The sequence below is a fragment of the Malus sylvestris genome, chromosome 5 (assembly GCF_916048215.2).
Source record: "Malus sylvestris chromosome 5, drMalSylv7.2, whole genome shotgun sequence".
NCBI classification, from domain to species: domain Eukaryota; kingdom Viridiplantae; phylum Streptophyta; class Magnoliopsida; order Rosales; family Rosaceae; genus Malus; species Malus sylvestris.
The window spans coordinates 42,588,373-42,614,735 of NC_062264.1; the positions used below are offsets into that span (position 1 = coordinate 42,588,373).

A 26,363-nucleotide genomic window follows, 5' to 3' on the forward strand; every position below is an offset into this window, starting at 1 on the left:
TAGGATTCAGGGTTTACATAAAAGGCGTTAAACTATCAAAATATTAGATATTGGCAAAAAAAAAATGAAGGATCATATTAGAAATATTATTTCCAACGAACATAATAATAATAATAATATCAAGGCCATGAAGTATGGAGCCCTACGTATGGTTAACCCTTGGATCTGGTCATGTGTTACTTAATGAGCAAACTAAATGCTACTTTGACGTATCATTCATAGTACATTACAATTTACAACTAATTAAGGTCTAAGTTAAGGAGGAAAGTTATGGAAAGGGAACAGCCAAGGGAAAACACAAAAATAAAAAAAGGGAAAGACACCCGACTCACCAACGTCAAACACAACAAAGACTTTCTAATTCCATATTTTTAAGTTTGATTTCCCGATTAAGGTGGGTTTTACGTATCTTGTTTTAGGGTGTTATCTTTTGTGTTTCGATTAGGATTCTTGCTTCAATTAGAGTTATTAATTAGGTTTACTATATATATATAAACAATTGTTTGAGGTACGTTTGTCGAATTTCAGTTACGTACACACTGTGTTTCTTGTACCTCAAGCAATTGCATTTGTGCACGCACAACACTCTCTTTCCTTAAGAGCTCATGCGGATTCATACATATTTTCTGGAAGTGACTTTCAAGTGTCCATGTGAATGGGGTGGAGATAAATTAACCGAATTTGTATCTGAAATTGATGGTGTACTATATAGTAAGATTGTTGATGTGGAGCAAGGGAAGTTGGTTGTGACAGGTCCTTGGTAAAAAGCAACTCATCACGGCGATTAAACATTCAGAATTTTTAGTGGATGCGAAGCTTTGGGGAAGTCAAAAGGGTTCGAAAAACTGGCGAATTCAACTCGAAAACCAGTTCAAGGACATGGTTACTGGTGAAAGTAGCAAAGGTGGTGGCAAAGGCAAAAAACTTGTCGACCTCGATTTGTCTGATGAAGAGGTGCTGGATGATGATGGTTTGGGGAGATGGGTAGGCAGAAATATAAGTTAAAGACTGAACTGCATGAAACGGGAATGTCAAGGTGGTGACGAATCCAATAGTGCTAATAGTTCAAGGATTTGCATGAAGCAAGAATGTCAAGTGGTAGTGTTCCAAACCTATCACGTGTTGTTACATGTTTTAATTTTCTCACATGGGTTCAAAGGATTTGGTTGGGACACCTCTCATGCATTGCTACGAGTTTTAAATTTTCCACATGGCCCCTTTAAAATCGTCATCGGTTTATGTAAATCTTTATTTAAGAATGCAGTCAAACATTATGGGAATAAACATGAAAATAAGCAACTAATGAAGAACACGGAACGTGACATTGATGCTTTGAATCATAGCAAAGAAGGGAACGACGGCGACAAAAAAGTCAAAGGAAGCAATCCTGATAACTTGCAGGATCTTCTGTCCTCCTCCCCTTGGGGTGGTGGGGAGAGAATACAGGAAACGTCCTCTATGTGTGGGTGTGTTCGGACCATGTGGATGGCATATCAGCCGGACCTTAGAATTTCTCGCAATAACCAACTGCCGCAACAGCAAGATACGATGGCGGCGACGATGATGGATGAAAATAGAGCAATTGATCCTTCCACTTTATTCAGTGATGACAATGTTCATAGTTGCGTTATTTTGTAAAATTGTAACATTTTTTATCTATTTTTTTGGGCGATTAAATTTATTTCCTCGGATTGTTGTGTCCTCTAGGATTCATATTTTTGTTTGAGTTATAAGATTTTATTTTACTTATCAGTTACAGTGTTATTTGACTTTTGCTTATTAGGCTACTTTTTAATGGGTAAATTTTTCAAATTAAACTTTCTTTGACTTCTCTTTCTCTCACCATGACAATTGACTTTGTAAGTCAACAAACAAGTTTCAATGAAAACTGAGATGTCTTTTCATAGAGATGTGGAGAAAGGAGGCAGATTGTATGCCCCTCCCACTTCCTGTGCCCTCCTGTTTGTGTGGTCACGGTTAAGTCACGTCAATATTTTATATTACTATTTTTTTGTCTTATTATCTCTATAAAAAAAAATATATATATATATATATATATATATATATATATATATATATAATGTTGACGTAGCTTAACCGTGACCACACAAAACAGGAGGGCACGGGAAGTGGGAGGGCAAAGAATCTGCCTTTGTGGAGAAAACATTATTTTTAGGGTTTTTATCACAAATGGTCCCTGAAATTGAAAATCAATCAATGTAGTCCCTAAAAATAGGTGTCGCAAATCAATGTTGTCATTCCGTCACAATTCTGTTAAAAATTTCATTAAGTGCTTATGTGGCACATAAATGGGTCCCATAAGTCATTTTTTTCTCACAAATGGTCTTTGAAATTGACCCGCGACATCAAAATGATCCTTGAAATTGACATGCGACATCAAAATGGTCCTTGAAACTAAAAATCAATCAATGTAGTCCCGCAAGTAAGTGTCCCAAATCAATGTAGTCATTCCATCACAATTATGTCAAATATTCGGTTATGTGCTGATGTGACACAAAAATGGATCGCACAAGTCTAATTAAATTTTAAAAATTACAAATATGTTTAGCAATTTAATAGTTAATAAAAAGTTATGAACCCAAAAACTCAGTCCTGCAATCACCTATGATCCCAATCCACATTCTTCTACCTCATTTGATGTCTATTCTTTAAAAAAAATCTCAATACAGCCATCTTTACACACTTCGACACCCTTCACCGAATTGAACTTGGATCGAGATCACATTTGGTGACAGCTTGGCTGATTGGCAACGACTTCTGGGACATCACCATTAACATTTAGGCGATCAACATCTTCACAACCTTAATCTTGGAGAGCTTGTTCGGCACTTCTCTACTGGTCTGGTGACTCAAAGAACGGAGATGACACGCCCCGATCCCGATGTCCGAGGGACATTGGGATGGCCACGTGTTGGCCGAGACCCGAGGGTGACGAAAGTCATTTAATGAATGCATATGCTAAGAACATGTAAAAAATGCATTTCAGAAAGAGTCCACTCACAGATACTCCGTCGTCGAAGAGCCGTGCGAAATAGGAAGAACGGAATCACCGTTAATAATCGCACCTAAGTACATAAAGTGTCCAATTGATAAAACTCTACTCAAACGATTGAATTTGGGAAAACGTACATATAAAACGGATCCAGGACGTCGAAATTAGCCTAGGAGGGGTCCCGGACCCGTTGACTTTGGCCCGAACCTGTTGACTTTGACCGATCACCGATCAACATTGACTTTTGTTGGTGTTTGGGAGAATATCAGGGTTTGGCGTGTCAAGAGAGGTCTGCCTTGAGATAATGAGGTTATAACTGAGGTGCGTTTATTGTTGGTTGAAAACTGTTTCCAAACCCTATCTTAGGCCTTGGTTAAGCCTTGTGCCCTTGAGAATTATGAAAGGGATCTCTCTTCGGAATAGGTCCTACTATAAGAAAAAAAAATTCTATTATACAAAAAGGTATTTAGACAACTTTTTAATTAATTATTTATTTAACCAACATTAGCACATAACAAAAAATTTAACAAAATTGTGGCAGAATGATCATATTGATTTGCAACACTTATTTTCAAGAACTATATTCATCGATTTTCCATTTTAAGGACCATCTTGATAGTGTGGGTCAATTTCAGGGACCATCTTGATGATGTGAGTCAATTTCAGGGACCATTTGTGATAAAAACTCGTAAATCTTATGGTGCCCATTTATGTGCCACATCAACACTAAACAGAATTTTGAACATAATTGTGACGGAAATACCACATTGATTAGCGACACCTATTTTCAGGGACTACATTGATTGATTTTCAATTTCAGAGACCATCTTGATGGTAAGGATAAATTTCAGAAACCATTTGTGATAAAAACCCTTCTTTTGATTGATCGCATTGTTGATTGTTTTAAAAGTGGTTTTTTTACTATTCAATTCTAGCAATTTAGAATTCTAATTTTGAATTGGTTAATCGTTTCGATCTTAAGTTTCAATCTCAGATTTATTAAATTGTGACCAGAATTTGAGATATTCATCTAGGACAAGGATTGTATGCCCTCCACTTCCGGTGCCCTCCCCATGCTTTCTTGTTTTGTGTGGTCACGGTTAAGCCACGTCAACATTTTATATTGTTTTTTTATATATATTATAAGACAAAAATGAATAGTAATATAAAATGTTAATGTGGCTTAACCGTGACCACACAAACAGGAGAGCATCGGAAGTAGAGAGCAAACAATCCTTGTCTATTCATTGATGCTCATGCAATCCTTTCAAGGGTTTAAAGAATGGTCTGCAAGTCTTCCAAAAAAAAAAAGAAGAAAGGTCTGCAATGGTGGCTACACGAGACTGTGAGTGAGGTTGAGATCCAAGTCTACTGTTTGCATTCAGAAAAGGACAAGAATTGTCTGCGCTCCTACTTTTCGTGTCCTTCTGTTTATGTGGTCACGGTTAAGCCACGTCAACATTATATATTACTATTCATTTTTGTCTTATTATCTCTATAAAAAAAACAATATAAAATGTTAACGTGGCTTAACCGTGACCACACAAAACAAAAAAGCACGGAAAGTGAGAGGGCAGCCAATCCTTATCCTTCACAAAATTGATGAGGCAGAGATATGTCGGCACTGATAAATCGGTATGTAAAGTCACATCATTGACATTTCAAAAAAAGTAACCATGAAGTTTGGAGCTGCTTAAAAAAAAGTACAACACTTTAAATTTTTACATAACTACATTCAGTATCTAAAGTTTAAAAATTCAAGTCACTCTGGTATTCTAAATCAAAATCGTGAGAAAATAATTGGTTTGAGAGTCGGTCTAATTGCTTTTTAGAAGAGATCTCCCCACTTTTGATGCGTAAGCAGCTAGTGGAGCTTGGACAATTAAGTGTCAATCCTCACGAGTGTATTTGTGTGTGCAATGCAAACAAGTTGAACAGGTTGATAAGTCAACCCAATCTTAACCCTTCATTCTGAATTCAGATTTTTTCCTAATTCTAACCTTACCAATCGAATTGAAAGTCAAGTTGAACTCTGAGTAGGTTCAGTTTAACCCAACCCAAATAACACTTATTGTAATTAGCTAAAAAATAAAAAGAGACGCATGCATGTTAATTGGAGGCTTGGCGATTGCCTCTAAACCTAAATCCTAATTCCTAAACCTGAAGGGTAAAGTTAGAAATTTTCTGTTCATAAAAGACCAAGTCACATGTATTGATATGCCAAGTTCTCACTATGCCAGACGAAGTCAAGGACAAATTTTCCTGGAAATTAAATTTATTAACGCGTTTTTTCTAACACACAACCTTATATGTATGCCGTAGGACATACGTAAAATGTCATCATATAAACAAGTTACATGGAGCATGTTCTGTCATTATTTGTTGCTTCAAAATGCAAACCGAAATGTCTGTCTGTCTCACCAGCGCGAATCGAGTTCAAAGGCTATGGTTTCTGTTTCCCAGGCTCATCATCTACTTTCTCACCATTCTCTCCTATGGAGTTGAAGCTGGCAGTAGCACCAATGTCACCAACATTGGCGCAGTCATTAACGTTAGTTCTCGTATTGGAAAAGAGCAGAAAACCGCCATGGAGATAGCAGCTGAGAGCTTCAACAACCGTTCAAAGACTCATAAGCTCATCCTTCATTTTCGCGACTCCGGCAGAGACCCCTTTCTTGCTGCTTCTGCTGGTGAGTAAAGCAGTTAACACATGACATGACGGTATTTATAATAGTTAATTAGTTTGGACTTGTATAAGTGTTGATGAAGATTTTTTATTTTTCGTTTTATTTTCTGTTGCAGCTGAAGAGTTGATAAAGGAAAAGAATGTAGAAGTAATAGTTGGCATGGAGACATGGGAGGAAGCAGCTCAAGTAGCTGATCTTGTCGGAAACAAGGCTCAAATTCCGGTGATTTCATTTGCAGCACCCTCTATAACCCCACCACTAATGCAGCGCCGATGGCCATCTTTGATACGAATGGCAACATATGGTTCGGTTCAGATGAAATGCATTGCGGATATAGTTTCAGCCTATCATTGGAAAAGGGTAGTTGTAGTATACGAAGATGATGGCTATGGCAGCGATGTTGGGATGCTAGCTCTTTTGACCGAGGCCCTTCAAGATGTCGGTTCAAAGATTGAGCACCGTTTGGTTCTTCCGCAGATTTCTTCGCTGTCTAATCCAAACGGGGTTGAGCTAGAAGAGATGTTGAGGCTTCCCACCATGCAGTCTCGGGTGTTTATCATTCTCCAGTCATCGTTGCCTACGGTGACTAATCTTTTTCGATTGGCTAGAAAGATGGGACTTGTTGGAAAAGAGTCAGCTTGGATCATCACCGAGAGTATTGCAAGTTTGCTTGACCCTCAACACACCTCTGACATGAAAGGCACTCTGGGAATCAAGACCTACTATGCCAATAATAATAGTTCTTATACAAATTTCCGGAAGAAATTCCAAACGAAGTATTCAGAAGGAAATAGCGCCCAGCCAGGAATTTACGCTCTTCGAGCATATGATGCTATTGGAATCATTTCACAGGCCATAGGAAGAATGACTGATAACACAACTAGCCTTGAGGTGTTGAAAACCGTATTGAGCAGTTATACAGGTTTGAGTGCGAACATGCGGTTAAACGGCGGTGAGGTACTGTACTCTCCAGTTTTCAGGATTGTAAATATTTTGGATGAGAATAGATTCCAAGAATTGAACTATTGGAAACCGGAAGTTGGGTTCTCATCGGATGAAGCAGGGAAATACAGATTCAGTGATGTTGGTGTAGTAATCTGGCCCGGGAACCTAACTAGTGCCCCGAAAGGCTGGGCAATGCCTACTGTTGCGAAGCCAATGAAAATTGGGGTGCCGGGTAAAACTTCCTTCAGCAAATTTGTGAAGGTTGATCGGTCCAGGCAAGACTCAGATAAAAAGAAGTATGTCGGTTTCTGCATTGCAATTTTTGATATGGTCATAAATCGTTTGAACTATTCTCTGCCGTATCAATTCGAAGTTTTCGATGGCTCGTACGATGATCTTGTGGAACAAGTCCATAAAAAGGTAAAACGATCATTTATTTTTCTATTTTTTCATAAAGATGAATTTAAATACCGTTTCGCTCTTTCATTGGTTTTGATTTGACTGTATGCTTGCAGGTTTATGATGCTGTAGTTGGTGACATAACCGTGCTAGCTGACCGGCTGGACAAGGTGGAATTCACTCAGCCATATATGGAGTCTGGTTTGTCAATGATAGTTCCGGCAGAACCCAAAAAATCAACATGGATGTTTATGAAACCTTTCACATGGCAAATGTGGGTGGTGACTGGTTCCATCTTAATCTACACAGTGTTCATCGTATGGTTCCTGGAGCGCCCGTCAAATCCAGAATTTGGTGGCCCCTTGAAGAATCAGATTGGCACAGCAACTTGGTTCACCTTCTCCTCTTTGTTCTTTGCTCACAGTAAGTACCAATTTTGTACATTTCACTACCAAAAAAGTGAGTATTAGAAGCGCTTCTCTTAGAGTTAAGGGGCGGATTGTTCCTGACATACGCCCCTATTTGGCTTTGTAGCGACCATTCTAAACGCCCCTACCGCTCTTTTCTTCTTCGTAATGTATGATAACCAATGACAATCTAAAATTTTCAGGACAAGCCTAACTATGAAAATAGTCGGGTCCAAAATTATTTGAGAATTAATCTTATCCTCATTGTAAACTTATGTTTTTATTTCACAGAAGAGAAAATCTACAGCAACTTAACGCGAGTGGTGGTCATAGTGTGGCTGTTTGTTGTATTGAGCCTGACCTCAAGCTACACCGCTAATCTCACTTCAATGCTCACCGTCCAGCGACTGAAACCGAATGCAACATACATCGACACCGACTCGAAAGTTGGTTGCGACGGGGACTCATTTGTCATTGAGTACCTGCAGAATGTCCTTGGATTCAAAAACATCATCAAAGTGAATAGCGAATACTGTTGAATAGTAATCTTGTCTTAGGCCCAAGACAAGTGATCCAACCCAAAGCCAATATGTGTGCAAATGCTAGAAAATTCTAGCAATCTGTGTAGGTAATAGTAGCTGGAAAATTCCAGCTATGTAAGTCGGTGGGATGTGCATGAATCATGCACTTGAAAGTTCTAGAAAATTATGAGGACATTATGAAAAACAATGTCGGTGTGCATGCTAGAAATGTCTAGCTGATTGTAAACTTGTGTGTGTATAATATGCTAGAAAATTCTAGCATCATTGAAGTCGGCAAAGTATGCCTATAAATAGTTGTATGTGTGTGAGTTGTGAAGCAAGAACTAAGAAGAAGTGAGAGCAAGTAAGAGAGCAAGAAGTGTGAGAGTGTTTGAGTGTTTCCTCTTGTACTAAGTTTGTGTGAGAATAAAAAAAAATTTTTGTATAACACTTTGAGTGTTCTTTCTCTTGCCTATCAATTCCGCTGCATTTCATTCTTCTTTGTGAGATAAACATCTCCAAAGTAGTGAAACCTTTTTAAGTCCCAACAAAATGGTACCAGAGCTACGGCTAGCAACGCTATGGCAGCCTTCCAAGTTCCAGTGCTCGACAACAACAACTTCGATAATTGGAGTATCAAAATGAAGGCCCTTTTGGGAGCACATGATGTCTGGGAAGTTGTGGAGAAAGGCTACACTGAGCCAGAAGATGAAGCTACTCTGTCCCAACCCCAGAAGGAGAGTTTGAAAGATTCAAGAAAGAGAGACAAGAAGGCTCTCTACCTCATCTACCAAGCATTAGATGACAATGGCTTTGAGAAAGTCTCGAGTGCAACCTCTGCCAAGCAAGCATGGGAGAAGCTTCAAACCTCTTACAAAGGAGCCGAACAAGTGAAAAAGGTTCGTCTTCAAGTACTAAGAGGTGAGTTCGAATCTCTACAAATGAAAGGGTCTGAATCAATCTCTGATTATTTTTCAAAAGTCTTAGCCGTTTCCAATCAATTAAAAAGAAACGGAGAAAAGTTAGAAGATGTTAAAATTATGGAGAAGATACTACGCTCGTTGGACCCCAAGTTCGAGCACATTGTCGTGACGATTGAAGAAACAAAGAACTTGGAAGAAATTAGTATAGAGCAATTAATGGGTTCGCTACAAGCATATGAAGAGAAACATAAGAAGAGGCAAGGGAATGATGAGCAGCTCCTCAAGACACATGTTCAGCCAAAGAAGAAAGAAAGAAGCTTCGACAACGAGAGAAGCCAATACGAAAAAAGTCGTGGCCAAGGTCACGGACGTAGGCGTGGATATGGACGTGGACGTGGTTGGAACTTCAACAACCAAAGCAACTACGATAGAGGAGAAAGCTCAACAAAAGGTCGTGGAAGAGGGCGCTCAAACTTGAGGTATGAAAAATCTCAAGTTCAATGCTACAACTGTCAAAAGTTTGGGCATTATGCTTGGGAATGTAGAGCTCCAAGCAACATGCCTGATGAGAAGGTCAATTATGTGAAAAAAGAGAAAGAAGATAATGGCGTTGTGCTACTAGCATACCAGAACAATGATGGAGACCAAGACTATACATGGTATCTTGACACCGGCGCCAGCAACCACATGTGTGGAAGAAGAAGTGTGTTTGTAGAGCTCAATGAATCAGTGAGTGGCAACGTTTCTTTTGGAGACGAATCCAAAATACCTGTAAAAGGAAAATGTAACATCCTTATTCCCTTGAAAAATGGCGGTCACCAATTAATTTCAAATGTCTACTACGTGCCCAATATGAAAAGCAACATTTTGAGTTTGGGTCAACTCTTAGAAAAAGGTTATGATTTTCATACGAAAAATTATATCCCTTTTCTTAGAGATGACAAAGGAAGATTAATTGCCAAGGCGAAAATGTCAAAGAATAGGATGTTTCCCATGAAAATTCAAAACGATGTTGCAAAGTGTCTCAAGATATGTTACAAAGACATATCTTGGCTTTGGCAGCTTCGTTTTGGGCATCTTAACTTTGGGGGATTGGAGTTATTATCTAAGAAGGAGATGGTGAGAGGCTTACCGTGCATCAGCCACCCTAATCAAGTTTGTGAAGGATGTTTACTTGGGAAACAGTTCAGGAAAAGCTTTCCAAAGGAGTCGACCACAAGAGCCCAGAAGCCACTTGAGCTCATTCACACCGATGTGTGCGGCCCAATAAAACCAAGGTCTTTGGGTAAAAATAATTATTTCCTTCTCTTCATTGATGATTTTTCAAGGAAAACCTGGGTGTATTTCTTGAAGCAGAAATCAGAAGTCTTTGGAGCATTCAAGAAGTTCAAAGCTGCTGTAGAAAAAGAAAGTGGTTGCAAGATCAAAGCCATGAGATCTGATCGAGGAGGAGAATTCACTTCGAAGGAATTTCAAGAGTTTTGTGAAGCAAATGGAATTCGTCGACCTTTGACAGTTCCAAGATCCCCTCAACAAAATGGTGTGGCGGAAAGAAAAAATCAAACTATCCTCAACATGGCTCGAAGTATGCTCAAAAGTAAGAGATTGCCTAAAGAGTTATGGGCAGAAGCTGTAGCATGTGCTGTCTACCTATCCAATCGGTCTCCAACAAGAAGTGTGTGGGGAAAGACTCCACAAGAAGCATGGAGTGGAAGAAAGCCAGGTATCTCCCATCTAAGAGTTTTTGGAAGCATAGCCCATGTACATGTACCAGACGAAAAGAGAACCAAACTCGACGACAAAAGTGAGAAGTTCATCTTCATCGGCTATGACTCAAATTCAAAAGGCTACAAGTTGTATAATCCAAACAATGGGAAGACGGTGATCAGTCGAGACGTGACGTTCGACGAAGAAGGAGAATGGGATTTTAGCTCTCATGCAAGTGATCTCAGCTTCTTTCCTCAATTTGAAGAAGAGAATGAACAAGGGACGATGGAGCAAGCAAGAGAGGTTCAACAAGAATCCACTACTCCACCTGCTTCACCAACATCAACCAATCATGGTAATTCACCAGCATCAGCATCATTAAGTGGGAGTCTAAATGAAAGAGAAGTACCACGCACAAGAAGTCTACGAGATCTCTATGAGGTAGCTGAAAGACTCGATAATCCTACACTTTTCTGTCTCTTTGCTGATTGTGAACCAGTTGACTTCCAAGAAGCAGTGCAAGATACTAAGTGGAGGAAAGTAATGGATGAAGAAATTGAAGCAATCCAGAAGAATGATACATGGGAACTCGCTATCCTTCCGAAAGGACACAAAGCCATCGGAGTCAAGTGGGTGTATAAGACAAAGAAGAATGCCAACGGAGAGGTCGAAAGATACAAGGCGAGATTAGTGGCGAAGGGCTATAGTCAAAGAGCTGGAATTGACTATGATGAGGTATTTGCACCTGTTGCTCGGTTGGAAACTATACGATTACTAATTTCGTTGGCAGCTCAAAACAAATGGAAGATTCAACAAATGGATGTGAAGTCCGCTTTCCTAAATGGAGTCCTTGAAGAAGAAGTCTACATTCAGCAACCATCCGGCTATGAAATCAAAGGGCATGAAGACAAAGTTCTAAAGTTGAAGAAAGCCCTTTATGGGTTAAAACAAGCGCCACGAGCATGGAATAGTCGCATTGACAAGTACTTCCAGGAGAACAACTTCACCAAGTGCCCTCATGAACATGCTCTCTACGTCAAAGTCAAAGATGGAGATATTTTGATTGTGTGCTTATATGTGGATGATCTAATCTTCACCGGAAGTAATCCAAGCATGTTTGAAGAGTTCAAGAGAGTGATGACCAAAGAATTCGAGATGACGGACATCGGGTTGATGGCATACTACCTAGGCATTGAAGTCAAGCAGAACGAAGAAGGTATTTTCATCTCCCAAGAAAGCTACACAAAGGAGATACTGAAAAAGTTCAAAATGGACGACTGCAAGCCCATAAGCACGCCAGAGGAGTGCGGAGTCAAACTAACCAAGCATGACGAAAGAGAAAGTGTAGATCCAACATTTTTCAAGAGTTTAGTTGGAAGCTTGCGTTACTTGACTTGCACAAGACCAGATATTCTCTATGCCGTCGGATTAGTCAGTCGCTACATGGAGAATCCCACAACTACACATTTGAAGACAGCCAAAAGAATTCTTCGATACCTTAAAGGTACCATTAACTTTGGCTTGTTCTATTCAAGTTCTAGTAACTACAAACTTGTTGGATATAGCGATAGTGACTGGGCAGGAGATTCCGATGATAGAAAAAGCACTACTGGATTTGTGTTCTTCATGGGAGACACTGCATTCACATGGATGTCGAAGAAGCAACCGATTGTCACTCTCTCTACCTGCGAAGCTGAATACGTAGCTGCTACCTCATGTGTCTGTCATGCAATTTGGCTGAGAAACTTGCTAAAAGAATTAAGCATGCCACAAGAAGAACCAACAGAGATCTATGTCGACAACAAGTCTGCAATAGCCCTAGCAAAGAATCCAGTATTCCATGACAGAAGCAAGCACTTAGATACTCGTTATCACTACATAAGAGAGTGCATTGCAAGAAAGGATGTGCAAGTGGAATACGTGAAGTCACAAGACCAAGTCGCCGACATATTTACCAAACCACTCAGGCAAGAAGACTTTGTCAGACTGAGAAACTCAATCGGCGTCACAAGACAAGATTAAGGGGGGATGTTGAATAGTAATCTTGTCTTAGGCCCAAGACAAGTGATCCAACCCAAAGCCAATATGTGTGCAAATGCTAGAAAATTCTAGCAATCTGTGTAGGTAATAGTAGCTGGAAAATTCCAGCTATGTAAGTCGGTGGGATGTGCATGAATCATGCACTTGAAAGTTCTAGAAAATTATGAGGACATTATGAAAAACAATGTCGGTGTGCATGCTAGAAATGTCTAGCTGATTGTAAACTTGTGTGTGTATAATATGCTAGAAAATTCTAGCATCATTGAAGTCGGCAAAGTATGCATATAAATAGTTGTATGTGTGTGAGTTGTGAAGCAAGAACTAAGAAGAAGTGAGAGCAAGTAAGAGAGCAAGAAGTGTGAGAGTGTTTGAGTGTTTCCTCTTGTACTAAGTTTGTGTGAGAATAAAAAAAAAAATTTGTATAACACTTTGAGTGTTCTTTCTCTTGCCTATCAATTCCGCTGCATTTCATTCTTCTTTGTGAGATAAACATCTCCAAAGTAGTGAAGCCTTTTTAAGTCCCAACAAATACAACTACCCGAATGAATTCAAAAACAAAACTATAGAGGCCGCCTTTCTTGAACTCCCATATGCAGAAGTCTTCATGAATGAATACTGCGAATGATATACCGCCACTGCACCCACCTATAGATTTGGAGGCTTGAGCTTTGTGAGTAATGAATAAATTGTTCACATTCTATTTCTTTCTGCCCATACAAAATACGAAAATATGCATAAATAGAACTGGTTACAAACTTTTGGTCGAAAATATCTCAATAGAAGTTACCATATTTCTGACCAACATAGCAAAACTAATAAAATTGTTTTCGTGTTCACCTTGCAGATATTCCAGAGAGGTTCTCCAATAGCGCGTGATTTCACAAAGGTGATTCTAGAGCTGTTGGAGAATGGAGAAGTGAAGAAGCTACAAAATGAATGGTTGACTCCCAAGAAGGACTGTCCAAGAAATACAACTTCGAACGAACCAGAAAGCTTGACCCTCAACAGTTTTACAGGCCTCTATGTAATATCAGCTGCTACTTCCACCTTATGTTTTCTGCTCTCTTTTACTATCTGGCTCAGGAGGTTTCAGCATCAAGAGGCAGCAGAACAAGGCAGTGCAAGTCCAAGCGCGAGCGGAGAAACGCTTTGGAACAAGGCAGTTAGAATGGCAATTTTTTTTTACAATAGAGAGATTAATGTTCCAACCAGAGCTCCAAGTTTAGCACATTACGCAGAAGAATGGAGTTCTCCAAGGTGGGAGCACTCCACTACTCCCGAGCATCCTCATCAGACCAAAAATCCACCAGAAATTGAATGCCTTACAATCCAATCCAATCCAATCCAACACGCCTAAACCAAAATCAACCAAACCGGTTCAATTCCTTTGACTCATAGATCATTACTAGCTAAAATGCCCGCGCGCGATGCCGCAGGTTGTAAAATTGTGTTAAACGTGTGAATTATATTAAAACTATTTACATCCATATCAAAATCTAAAAATCATCTAAAGTGTATTTGGAGATCACAAAATGTAAAATGTGTTGAATAAATATAGAAAAACTTAAATGCATTTGGGCACACGTACCATTTGAACAAGAGGAACAGGGTTCTTGGTATGCTGCAACCAGTAAAGTAGCTAGGTGCAAATATCATCCATATTTTTCCATCTACATTATGAAATGCTTATTATTCAAAATACTCTAGCAACCTTAATACAACAGATTGGTTGACCAATCAACTTTTCAAATATTGATCAAAGTAGTACAAAAGTATGTAATCTCACATCTTTGATTGCTCATTCCTATATATGCAGCAAAATAGCTATACAACTCCATCATCGCAAGTCCTCATATCATCTTTCATTGCATCTCTGACAACAAAAAAAAGGTGATTCATAAATACATTTGCCCTAAAGTTTAGACTTTCAAGCACCCCGTTTGGTTCGTTTGCCTAATCCCTAAGCCCACTCAAAACACAGATAGAAGAGTTGGGTCTTAACCTTAAGCCCACTGACATACAATAAAAACTAAGGAAAACTAATGAAAAATGCTTGAAAACTTTGAATTTTAACGATAAGAACAAAATAAATGTAAAGTGAATAGTACCAAGGTTGACATTTTAGTGTAAAAATGTGGTTTTTCGTTAAAGTGAATAGTACCGGGAGCTTTTTGTTAAAGTTCCCTAAAAACTAATCTCTCTGCAAATGCTAAAGAGAGTTTCATTTAATGGACTTTTTGTTAGCCAGATATAAAAAATAAAAAAATATTGGGTAAATTTTATTTTATCTCCTCATGTTTATGTGCAATTATAATATATTTAAAACATTTTAATCTCGTACATTTCCTATTGTTTCATTTCAATTTCATACCTCCGTTAGAAAATTTGTTAAATTAACCGTTAAATGATGTTGTGACAAATATGGAATCCTCATTTATGGTAACATGGCAAACATCAAATGAAAAAAAAAACATTTTAAAATGATTTTTCAATTCGAGTTGGATTGGCCCGCCCATTAGAGATCGATTTCTCAGGCTTGCATGGGCTGGCCAAGTCGAGTTGAGCCCTCATATATTTTTTTCATAATGATCTTCATACTTCTTCTCTCTTTTTTTCTTCATTAAAGGCTATATCTAACTAAAACCAATAAAATAGGTTTTTAATTATTAATTTATTAATTACTATAGGTGGGCCTAGTAAGCAGGCAAACATCAACACATGCAAAAAATGTGTGTGCATAAATTAGAATGATTCTTGGATGGATGGGCACACGACGAAATACGGGATTAAGAACGAGGATATCGAAAATAATGTAGGAGTTGCCGCAATTGAAGATAAGATGAGAGAAAATCGGTTAATTTGTTTTGGAAATGTGAAACGAAGAACTATATATGCTCCGGTCAGAAAATGAGATTATGGGATAGAAGCTCAGGATAAAAATGGTAGAGGAAGACCAAGGAAGACTCGGAAATAGGCTTTAAGAAAAGACATAGAGTACTTGGAGCTAATAGAAGACTTGGAGCAAAACCGAAGGCAGTGATGTTTTATAATTCATTTAGCCGACATCATTTAGTAGGATAAGACTTAACCTTGTTGGAAATAAAATACAAAGAGAAAGAGAGAATAGAGGAAGATTGAGAAGAAAAATCAGAGTATCTATTATCTCATTAGATAGTCTGTTTATAGGTCATTAGATAGTCTATTTACAGGTTTTAGAGTTTACATGAAAAAAGTGTTAAACTATTCAAATATTACATACTGACCTATAAGTGAACAACTACATAATAAATATTAATTACAACAAACCTAATAATATCAAGGCCATGAAGCATGGAGCCGTTTATATACCTACGGTCAGCCCTTGGATCTGGTCATGTGTTACTTGAAGAGCAAACTAAATGTTACTTTGACGTATCTTTCTATCATTCATAGTACACACAACTAATTAAGGTCGAAGGGAGGAATTTTATGGAAAGGGAACGGCTAATAAATTGTAAGAAAACACATAAAAAATGGGCAAAGACACCCGACTCACCAACGTCAAACACAACGATGATTTTCTAATTCCGTATTTTTAAGTTTTCCCGATCATTAAGTTGGGTTTTATATTTCAATTAGGATTCTTGTTTCAATTAGAGTTATTAATTGGCTCTACTATATAAACAATTGTTTGAGGCCAGTGTGTCAAATTTTCAGTTACATACGGTCACACTGTGTTTCTTGTACCTCAAGCAATTGCATTCGTGCGTGCACACACTCTCTTTCCTTAAGCTCACGCGGATTCGTACGTATTTTCTGAAAGTGACTTTCAAGTGTCCATGGGAATGGCGTGGAGATAAATTAACCAAATTTGTATCTGAAATTGATGGTGTACTATATTGTTGATGTGGAGCAAGGGAAGTTGGTTGTGACAAGAAAGAACCCTTGATAAAAAGCAACTCATCACGGCGATTAAACATGGGAAGCTCTGGAGAAGTCAAAATGGTTGGAAAAACTAGCGCATTCAACTCGAAAACCAGTTCAAGGACATGGTAATTGGTGAAAGTAGCAAAGTGGTGGCAAGGGCAAAAAATTTGTCGACCTCGATTTGTCTGATGAAGAAGTACTGGGTGAAGATGGGTTGGCACAAATATAAGTAAAAGACTGGATTGAATGAAACAGGAATGTCAAGGTGGTGAGGAGACGACACAATGGTGCTACTAGTTCAAGGATTTGCATGATATGCAAGAATATTGTCCAGGTGGTGGTGTCCAAACCTATCGAGTGTTGTTACGTGTTTTGACTTCTCCACATGGTGTTGGAGGATTTGTTGGGGATGCTTATCACGCGTTGCTGCATGTTTTAAATTTCCCACATGATGTCGGGTGATTGATTTAGGACACGACCACTTTAAATCGTCATCGGTTTATGTAAGTCTTTATTTGGGAATGCAGTCAAACATTATGGCAATAAACATGAAAATAAGCAACTGATGAATAACACGGAACATGACACTGATGCTTTGAATCATAGCAAAGAAGGGAAAGACGGCGCCAAAGGAGGCAAAGTAAGCAATCCTGAAAACCTAGAGGATCTTCTGTCCTCCTGCCCTTGGGGTGGTGGGGGAGGGAATACAGAATACTTCCTCTGTGTGTGGGTGTGGTCGGACCACGTGGACGGACCTTAGAATTTCTCCCAAAAACCAACCGCCGCAACAGCAGGATACGGTGGCCATGCTGATGATGGATGAAAACATAGCAATTGATCCTTTCACTTTATTCATTGATGACAATGTTCATAGTTGCGTTATTTTGTAAAATTGTTAGATTTTTGTCTATTTTTTGGGTAGATTAAATTTATCTCATTGGATTGTTATGTCCTCTAGGATTCATATTTTTGTTTCTTCAAAAGAGGACTAGCTGGTGGATTCGCCATGCTAGTCCATTCTTCTAGGGGTTGGGAAGATTTACAAAGACATTTTAGTCTTCTTTGAACACCATCGTGTGATTCACCAGCATCAAGAATCGAATCAGGACATTTCGTGTGAAAAACAGGCTTAGAATACATCTTCAACCATAGAACACCCCCTGGTGGTTGTATTCATATTTTTGTTTGAGTTGCGAGATTTTATTATACTTTTTAGTTAGTGTCATTGGAGTTTTGCTTATTACTTTTAATGGGCAAAATTTTCAAATTAAACGTTCTTGACTTACCATTCTTTCATCCATGACAATTGACTTTGTAAACAAACAAGTTTCAATGAAAAATGAGGAATGATACTGTAAACACGAATATTCCTGCAATGAATGAGACAAGAACATGTGTGCAAAATAATATTTGTATTAATTATTTAGGGGTTACAATCTCTTCTACAAATTTAGCCTCTGATTCGATATTCGTAATGCATAGATTTGTGGATTGTGCTGTTGATCCAAGGGCCGTTGGGGCTTGATCTTGAAGGTTGACGAACGGATCTTCAAGGGGCTTTTGGGCTTGATTTTGAAGAACGGTTGTGCGGATTTCTTCAAAGGCTTTTGGGCTTAATCTTGAAGGTTGATGGGTGAACGGATCTTCAAGAGCTTTTAGACTTGATCTTGAAGAACGGTTGGATGTGTGGATTTGTTGATGTTGTTGATCCAAAGGCCATTGGGGCTTGATCTTAGGATGAACGGACGATGAACGATGAACACTTTCTTCAAGGGCCGTCGGGGCTTGATCTTGAATTGGTGGAAGTTCTTCAAGGGCCGTTGGGGCTTGATTTTGAAGGAGGATTTGACGAAGAACGAAGAGAGCTTTCTTGATCCTTCGGGATTGGCTTGGGAGCTTTAGAGTTTCAAAGCTTCAAGGTTTTTGTGTGATGTGAATTGGTTATGAATTGGTGTCCTAAAATGAATGAAATGGTCTTGTATTTATAGAATTTTTTCAAGGCCTAATTTTGAATATAATATTCAGATGTAATAAATCATTTCTGCCAGATGTTGACACGTGTCCTTATTTAATGACTTTTCCGATTTATTTTGATTTTTCGTTTAGTCACACGCTACGTGTAAAAATTTATGTGACACATGAGCGTTGAAATTGTAATTATTGGTCAACATTTATTTCACCGAAATTTCGATGTCTACAGATACATTTCATACCCAGAAGCAAAAGTATGGTTTACATAATTATAAATTTTAATTATTCTCTCGAGACGTCTGTCCATGGATGTGTAGATAAATATTTTCTTATTAAAAGTAATGTTAGAAATACTAAATTTGTAGACTAAATTTATAAGCTAAATGATGTGTCATCAATAAAAAATAAGCACCTTAATTAACAATTAAGTAATAATTCAATCATCAACTTTCATGTCATTTAATTTACAAAATTCTATCTACATATTTAGTCTCCCTAACATTACCCTTTTATTAATCTCATTATTGATGATTTTAAAGTGATTTTTTTACTATTCAATATTAGCAATTTCTCCAATTTTGAATTGGTTAATCGCTTCCATTTTAAGTTTCAATCTCAGATTTACTAAATTGTAACAAAAAATTATGAAATTCATCCACGCTAATGCAGTCATTTTCAAGGGTTTAACAAGAACGGTCTGCAATGGGGGCTAGACAAGACAATAAGTGAGGTTGAGATCCAAGTCTAATGTTTGCATTCGGAAAATTACTGAGGCAGAAATAGGGACACGTACATTCAATAAAATATGTCAACTATAATAATATGGTATGGACAATGACATCATTTAACAATTCAGAAAATAAAAGAAAAAATAAAGAACTACTGGCAAAATATCTCCATGAAATTTGGAGCTACTTAGAAAGAAAAAAAAGACCATCAATTCTTAGATTACTAAATTAAGTATCAAAAGTTTAATTAACAATTGAAATCATTCTTGTATTCTAATCATCTTTTAGAAGCGAGCCCACTTTTAATGCGTAAACTGCTAATGGAGGCCTGGACAATTAGTTACATACAAGAATGAACTCAATCCTCACGAGTATATTTGTGTGTGCAATGCAAGCAGGTTGGTAGGTCGACCAAATCCTAACCCCTTATTTGAAATTGCTTTTACCACCAGCACGCCGCTTAAAACTGCCTTTACTTTCTCTGTAGAGCACTTCTTCCTCACCTCTTGACGAGATCCTTCCCATTTGCTTTGCCAAACCTTCTTGATCGGCAAGCAAATTCTCAAACTCAACAAGTGATGGTTGGGTCAACCATCCTTGTACAACGGGAACGAAGCCTCGATATTCAGGTCTCAATCCATGGATAATTAATCTTTTTATCTTGGATTCTACAATTGTAGAACTAGGATCTAATTCAGAATCACGGCAAATAGACTTTACCTTGTGGAAATATTCGGCAATCGTCATGTCTCGTTGGGCCACCGATAACAACTCGTTCTCGAGAAGCTGCAGTCTTGTATCGTTCATCTTTGCAAAAAGTGTGGTGAAGGTGTCCCATGCTTCTTTTGGTGTCTTGGCCTACCATATGTGCTCCAACATGTCATCTTCAACTATAGTTTTTAAGGCAAACATAGTCTTACCTGCCTTGATCTTCCACTTCCTCAAAGTGCCGTTGGTGTCTTTTTCCGGCTCCGTAACTTCATTACCGCCGACAACATCCCAAAGATCTTGGCCTTGTAGGTAAGACTCCTTACACGTCGCCCATGTGTTGTAATTTTTGTTGTTCAACTTCTTGATTCCTCCAACAACTTGAAGGTCTCCCATCGTGTCGGAAAAACTTAGATATGCCGAACAAGGTTAACCAATAATCTTGCGAAGTACTAAACTTCTCACGATTCTCAAAAGCTTCAATAGAGACGGTCCCTGATCGAACCTGGCTCTAATACCAATTGTTGAGGAAAAATTAGAGTGCACAACTCTAACACAAGTGTTGGAGAGACAACATAAGTAAACAATTACTTGTATTACACATACAAAATATTACAACACACTCTCAATGACACACTTTAGAAGCTACGACACTCACTCACTTCTAGAGACACACTCTAGACCACTCACACTCTTCACAAGACTACTCCTACTTCTCACTCTCTTACTTAGCTCTCTCTTCTTGGCTACTTTCTTGATTGGTTTATTGTTACATAGCATTACACCCATATTTATAGTCTTGCTAAACCGACTTACTACGTCGGTTAACATGGGCTTAAATTCATCCTAGACACAACTTTAGTTATTTTAGATTTTACTACAAAACCATTTTTCTAGATTATTCTAGCCTAAGTCGGTGGACTTGGCTTTTCCATTCAAACACCAATTGCTACACTTTGCCTAGAGTTTTCTAGCATATTCCCATTCTAAAATCTTCTAGAATAATCTCATGCATGTTTGAACTAGAATATACTCTAGTTCCTTTATACTAACTTATCTTAATGGGCTGATGTTGATCTTTAACATAAGCATGGAGCCTTACGTACGGCCAACCCTTGGATCTAGTCATGTGTTACTTAATGAGCAAGCTAAATGTCACTTTGACGTATCTTTCTATCATTCATAGTAGATTACAATTTACAACTGATTAAGCTCGAAGTTAAGGAGGAAATTTATGGAAAAGGGACATCTAATAAATTCTAGGAAAACACACACACACAACAACAAAAAAAATAAAAAAGGGAAAGACACCCAACCGACCAACGTCGAACACAACAAAAACTTTCTAATTCCGTATTTTTCAAGTTTGATATATTCATCAACTATTCATCAACGCTAATTAATGCAGTTCTTTTCAAGGGTTTAAAGAATGGTCTGCAATGGAGGCTGCACAAGACCATAAGTGAGGTTGAGATCCAAGTCTAACGTTTGCATTTGGAAAGTCACATCATTGACAATTCAGAAAAAAGGAAAAATAAAGAGTTAGTTGCAAAATATAACCATGAAGTTTGGAGCTACTTGAAAAAAAAAAAAAGACAACACTTTTAATTTTTACGTAACTACAAAAAGTATCTAAAGTTTAACAATTCAAGTCATTCTTGTATTCTATATCAAAATCGTGAGAAAATAATTGATTTGAGAGCCGGCCTAATTGCTTTTTAGAAGAGATCTCCTACTTTTGATGCGTAAGCAACTAACGGAGCCTGGACAATAAGTGAGAAATGACTTCAGTCCTCAACAGAGTATTTGTGTGTGCAATGCAAACAAGTTGAGCAGGTTGATAGGCGAGCCCAATGTTAACCCTTCATTGGGAATTTAAATTTTTTCCTAATTCTAACCTTACCAATCGAATTGAAAGTCAAGTTGAACTCTGAGCAGGTTCGGTTTAACCCAACCCAAATAACACCTTTTGTAATTAGCTAAAAAATAAAAAGAGACGCATGCATGTTGCTTGGAGCCTTGGCGATTGCCTCTAAACCTAAACCCTAATTCCTAAACTTGAAGGGTAAAGTTGGAAATTAAATTTTTGTTCATAGAAGATCAAGTCACATGTATTGGTAGAGAGATTTTTCAGTGTGACCGTCACACGAGATGGTACACTACGTGTCCCTATATAAATGGTGGGATATGTGTGTTAAAATGTTAATAACTTAAAAATTAAAATTTTTCATCACTTACATAAAAACACGTGGTGTACCATCCGTGTTCCCATCACAACTAAAAATTTACCGTATTGGTATGCCAAGTTCTCACTATGCCAGACGAAGTCAAGGACAAATTTTCCTGGAAAATTTACTAAAGCGTTTTTTCTAACACACAACCTTATATATGCCGTAGGACATACGTAAAATGTCATCTATAAACAAGTTACATAGAGAGTGTTCTGTCATTATTTGTTGCTTCAGAATGCAAACGGAAATGTCTGTCTGTCTCACCACCGCGAATCGAGTCCAAAGGCTCTGGCTTCTGTTTCCCAGGCTCATCATCTACTTTCTCACCATTCTCTCCTATGGAGTTGAAGCTGGCAGTAGCACCAATGCCACCAACGTTGGCGCAGTCATTAACGTTAGTTCTCGTATTGGAAAAGAGCAGAAAACCGCCATGGAGATCGCAGCTGAGAGCTTCAACAACCGTTCAAAGACTCATAAGCTCATCCTTCATTTTCGCGACTCCGGCAGAGACCCCTTTCTTGCTGCTTCTGCTGGTGAGAAAGCAGTTAACACATGACATGATGGTATTTATAATAGCTAATTAGTTTGGAAATGTATAAGTGCTGATGAAGATTTTTTATTTTTCGTTTTAATTTCTGTTACAGCTGAAGAGTTGATAAAGGAAAAGAAAGTAGAAGTAATAGTTGGCATGGAGACATGGCAGGAAGCAGCTCAAGTAGCTGATCTTGTCGGAAACCAAGCTCAAATTCCGGTGATTTCGTTTGCAGCACCCTCTATAACCCCGCCACTAATGCAACGCCGATGGCCATCTTTGATACGAATGGCAACAAATGGTTCTGCTCAGATGAAATGCATTGCGGATATAGTTTCAGCCTACCATTGGAAAAGGGTAGTTGTGGTATACGAAGATGACGGCTATGGCAGCGATGTTGGGATGGTAGCTCTTTTGACCGAGGCGCTTCAAGATGTCGGTTCAAAGATTGAGCACCGTTTGGTTCTTCCGCAGATTTCTTCGCTGTCTAATCCAAACTGGGTTGAGCTAGAAGAGATGTTGCGGCTTCCCAAAATGCAGTCTCGGGTGTTTATCATTCTCCAGTCATCGTTGCCTACGGTGACTAATCTATTTCGATTGGCTGGGAAGATGGGACTTGTTGGAAAAGAGTCAGCTTGGATCATCACCGAGAGTATTGCAAGTCTGCTTGACCCTCAACACACCTCTGACATGAAAGGCACTCTGGGAATCAAGACCTACTATGCCAATAATACTAGTTCTTATACAAATTTCCGGAAGAAATTCCAAACGAAGTATTCAGAAGGAAATAGCGCCCAGCCAGGAATTTATGCTCTTCGAGCATATGATGCTATTGGAATCATTTCACAGGCCATAGGAAGAATGACTGATAACACAACTAGCCTTGAGGTGTTGAAAACCGTATTGAGCAGTTATACAGGTTTGAGTGCGAACATGCGGTTAAACGGCGGTGAGGTACTGTACTCTCCAGTTTTCAGGATTGTAAATATTTTGGATGAGAATAGGTTCCAAGAATTGAACTATTGGAAACCGGAAGTTGGGTTCTCATTGGATGAAGCAGGGAAATACAGATTCAGTGATGTTGGTGGAGTAATCTGGCCCGGGAACCTAACTAGTGCCCCGAAAGGCTGGGCAATGCCTACTGTTGAGAAGCCAATGAGAATTGGGGTGCCGGGTAAAACTTCCTTCAGCAAATTTGTGAAGGTTGACTCAGATAAGAAGTATGTCGACGGTTTCTGCATTGCAATTTTTGATATGGTCATAAATCGTTTGAACTATTCTCTGCCGTATGAATTCGAAGTTTTCGATGGCTCGTACGATGATCTTGTGGAACAAGTCCATAAAAAGGTAAAACCATCATTTATTTTTCTATTTTTTCATAAAGATGAATTTAAATACTGTTTCGCTCTTTCATTGGTTTTGATTTGACTGTATGCTTGCAGATTTATGATGCTGTGGTTGGTGACATAACCGTGCTAGCTGACCGGCTGGACAAGGTGGAATTCACTCAGCCATATATGGAGTCTGGTTTGTCAATGATAGTTCCGGCAGAACCCAAAAAATCAACATGGATGTTTATGAAACCATTCACATGGCAAATGTGGGTGGTGACTGGTTCCATCTTAATCTACACAGTGTTCATCGTATGGTTCCTGGAGCGCCCGTCAAATCCAGAATTTGGTGGCCCCTTGAAGAATCAGATTGGCACAGCAACTTGGTTCACCTTCTCCTCTTTGTTCTTTGCTCACAGTAAGTACCAATTTTGTACATTTCACTACCAAAAAAGTGAGTATTAGAAGCACTTCTTTAGAGGCGAGGGGTGGATTGTCCCTGACATACGCCCCTATTTGGCTTTGTAGCGGCCATTCAAAACGCCCCTACCACTCTTTTCTTCTTCGTAATGTATGATAACCAATGACGATCTAAAATTTTCAGGACAAGCCTAACTATGAAAATAGTCGGGTCCAAAATTGTTTGAGAATTGATCTTATCCTCATTGTAAACCTATGTTTTTATTTCACAGAAGAGAAAATCTACACCAACTTGACGCGAGTGGTGGTCGCAGTTTGGCTCTTGGTTGTACTGATCCTGACCTCAAGCTACACCGCTAATCTCACTTCAATGCTCACCGTTCAGCGACTGAAACCGGATGCAACAGACATCGACACCGACTCGAAAGTTGGTTGCGACGGGGACTCATTTGTCATTGAGTACCTGCAGAATGTCCTTGGATTCAAAAACATCATCAAAGTGAAAAGTGAATACGACTACCCGAAAGAATTCAAAAACAAAACTATAGAGGCCGCCTTTCTTGAACTCCCATATGCAGAAGTCTTCATGAATGAGAACTGCGAAGGATATACTGCCACTGCACCCACCTATAGATTTGGAGGCTTGAGCTTTGTGAGTAATGAATAAATTGTTCACATTCTATTTCTTTCTGCGTGTACAAAATACGAAAATATGCATAAATAGAATTGGTTACAAACTTTTGGTCCAAAATATCTCAATAGAAGTTACCATATTTCTGACCAACATAGCGAAACTAATAAAATCGCTTTCGTGTTCACCTTGCAGATATTCCAGAGAGGTTCTCCAATAGCGCGTGATTTCACAAAGGTGATTCTAGAGCTGTTGGAGAATGGAGAAGTGAAGAAGCTACAAAATGAATGGTTGACTCCCAAGGAGTGTCCAAGAAATACAACTTTGAACGAACCAGAAAGCTTGACCCTCAACAGTTTTTCAGTCCTCTATGAAATATCAGCTGCTACTTCCACCTTATGTTTTCTGCTCTCTTTTACTATCCGGCTGAGGAGGTTTCAGCATCAAGAGGCAGCAGAACAAGGCAGTGCAAGTCCGTGCGCGAGCGTAGAAACGCTTTGGAACAAGGCAGTTAGAATGGCAAAATTTTTTTACAATAGAGAGATTAATGTTCCAACCAGAGCTCCAAGTTTAGCACATTACGCAGAAGAATGGAGTTCTCCAAGGTGGGAGCCACTGTCAAAGCTACATAGGGGCAAGGAGGGGCGGTCGCCCCTCCGGTTGTCGGAAATCGCCATGAAAGCGAGAATTCGGCCCCTCCGATCTTTCTGAACCTGCTGAAATTTGGGGACGCAGCGCTACTGAGTTTTAATTTTATTGATGTGGTCTTCTTTTAGAAACGCACTACCAGCGCACCATTTTAATTCTCTTCCCTCTCTCTCATTTGTTTAGACTATAGAAATACAAAAGGTTGATGTTTGTTATTGTTCTTTTTCAATCCTTGTTATTACTTCTAGTATTTAAAATTATAATACAAAAGATTGATGTTTGTTATTGTTTTTTCTCTATTCTTGTTATTATTTCTAGTATTTAAAATTATTTTATATTTTGTTCTTTAATTCTTGAGAAATGATGATTTTGAGAACTTGATTCAGATATACAAAACTTTTGTGAGGAAAATGATATTAGTGTTCTTATTATGTGAGAGATGTTTATATTGCAATAGATGTATAACAATTGTGTGATAGTTTGATTTTTATATTGAGATGCTTTTATTGATAATGAGCCTATTATGCGACCATTTCAGGACATGAAGCATTGTCGACATCAATTGCAAGTTGTTTGTATTGATAAATTATTAACGACATTAATATTGTCTATTAT

The 26,363-nt window shown here is 38.5% G+C and overlaps 1 protein-coding gene and 1 pseudogene across 1 annotated transcript; both read left to right on the plus strand.

Annotated features, from left to right (window-relative positions):
• The first annotated feature begins 5,407 nt into the window (after window positions 1-5,407).
• Window positions 5,408-26,363, plus strand: part of LOC126622937 (glutamate receptor 2.7-like) — a 30,501-nt pseudogene continuing 9,545 nt past the window's right edge.
• On the plus strand, window positions 22,399-26,033 carry LOC126622250 (glutamate receptor 2.7-like). Its single transcript, XM_050290938.1, has 5 exons — window positions 22,399-22,719; window positions 22,831-24,065; window positions 24,161-24,467; window positions 24,742-25,121; window positions 25,296-26,033. The coding sequence occupies exons 1-5, from the start codon at window positions 22,422-22,424 to the stop codon at window positions 25,809-25,811; spliced, it is 2,736 nt and encodes a 911-aa protein (XP_050146895.1). The 5' UTR covers window positions 22,399-22,421; the 3' UTR covers window positions 25,812-26,033.

Bases quoted from the DNA above. Each gene is read 5' to 3' on its own strand.
- LOC126622250 (XM_050290938.1), top strand. From the start codon at position 22,422: ATGCAAACGGAAATGTCTGTCTGTCTCACCACCGCGAATCGAGTCCAA. The intron at 24,066-24,160 runs GTAAAACCATCA...GTATGCTTGCAG, and splicing joins TGGAACAAGTCCATAAAAAG to ATTTATGATGCTGTGGTTGG. The intron at 24,468-24,741 runs GTAAGTACCAAT...TTTATTTCACAG, and splicing joins CTCTTTGTTCTTTGCTCACA to AAGAGAAAATCTACACCAAC.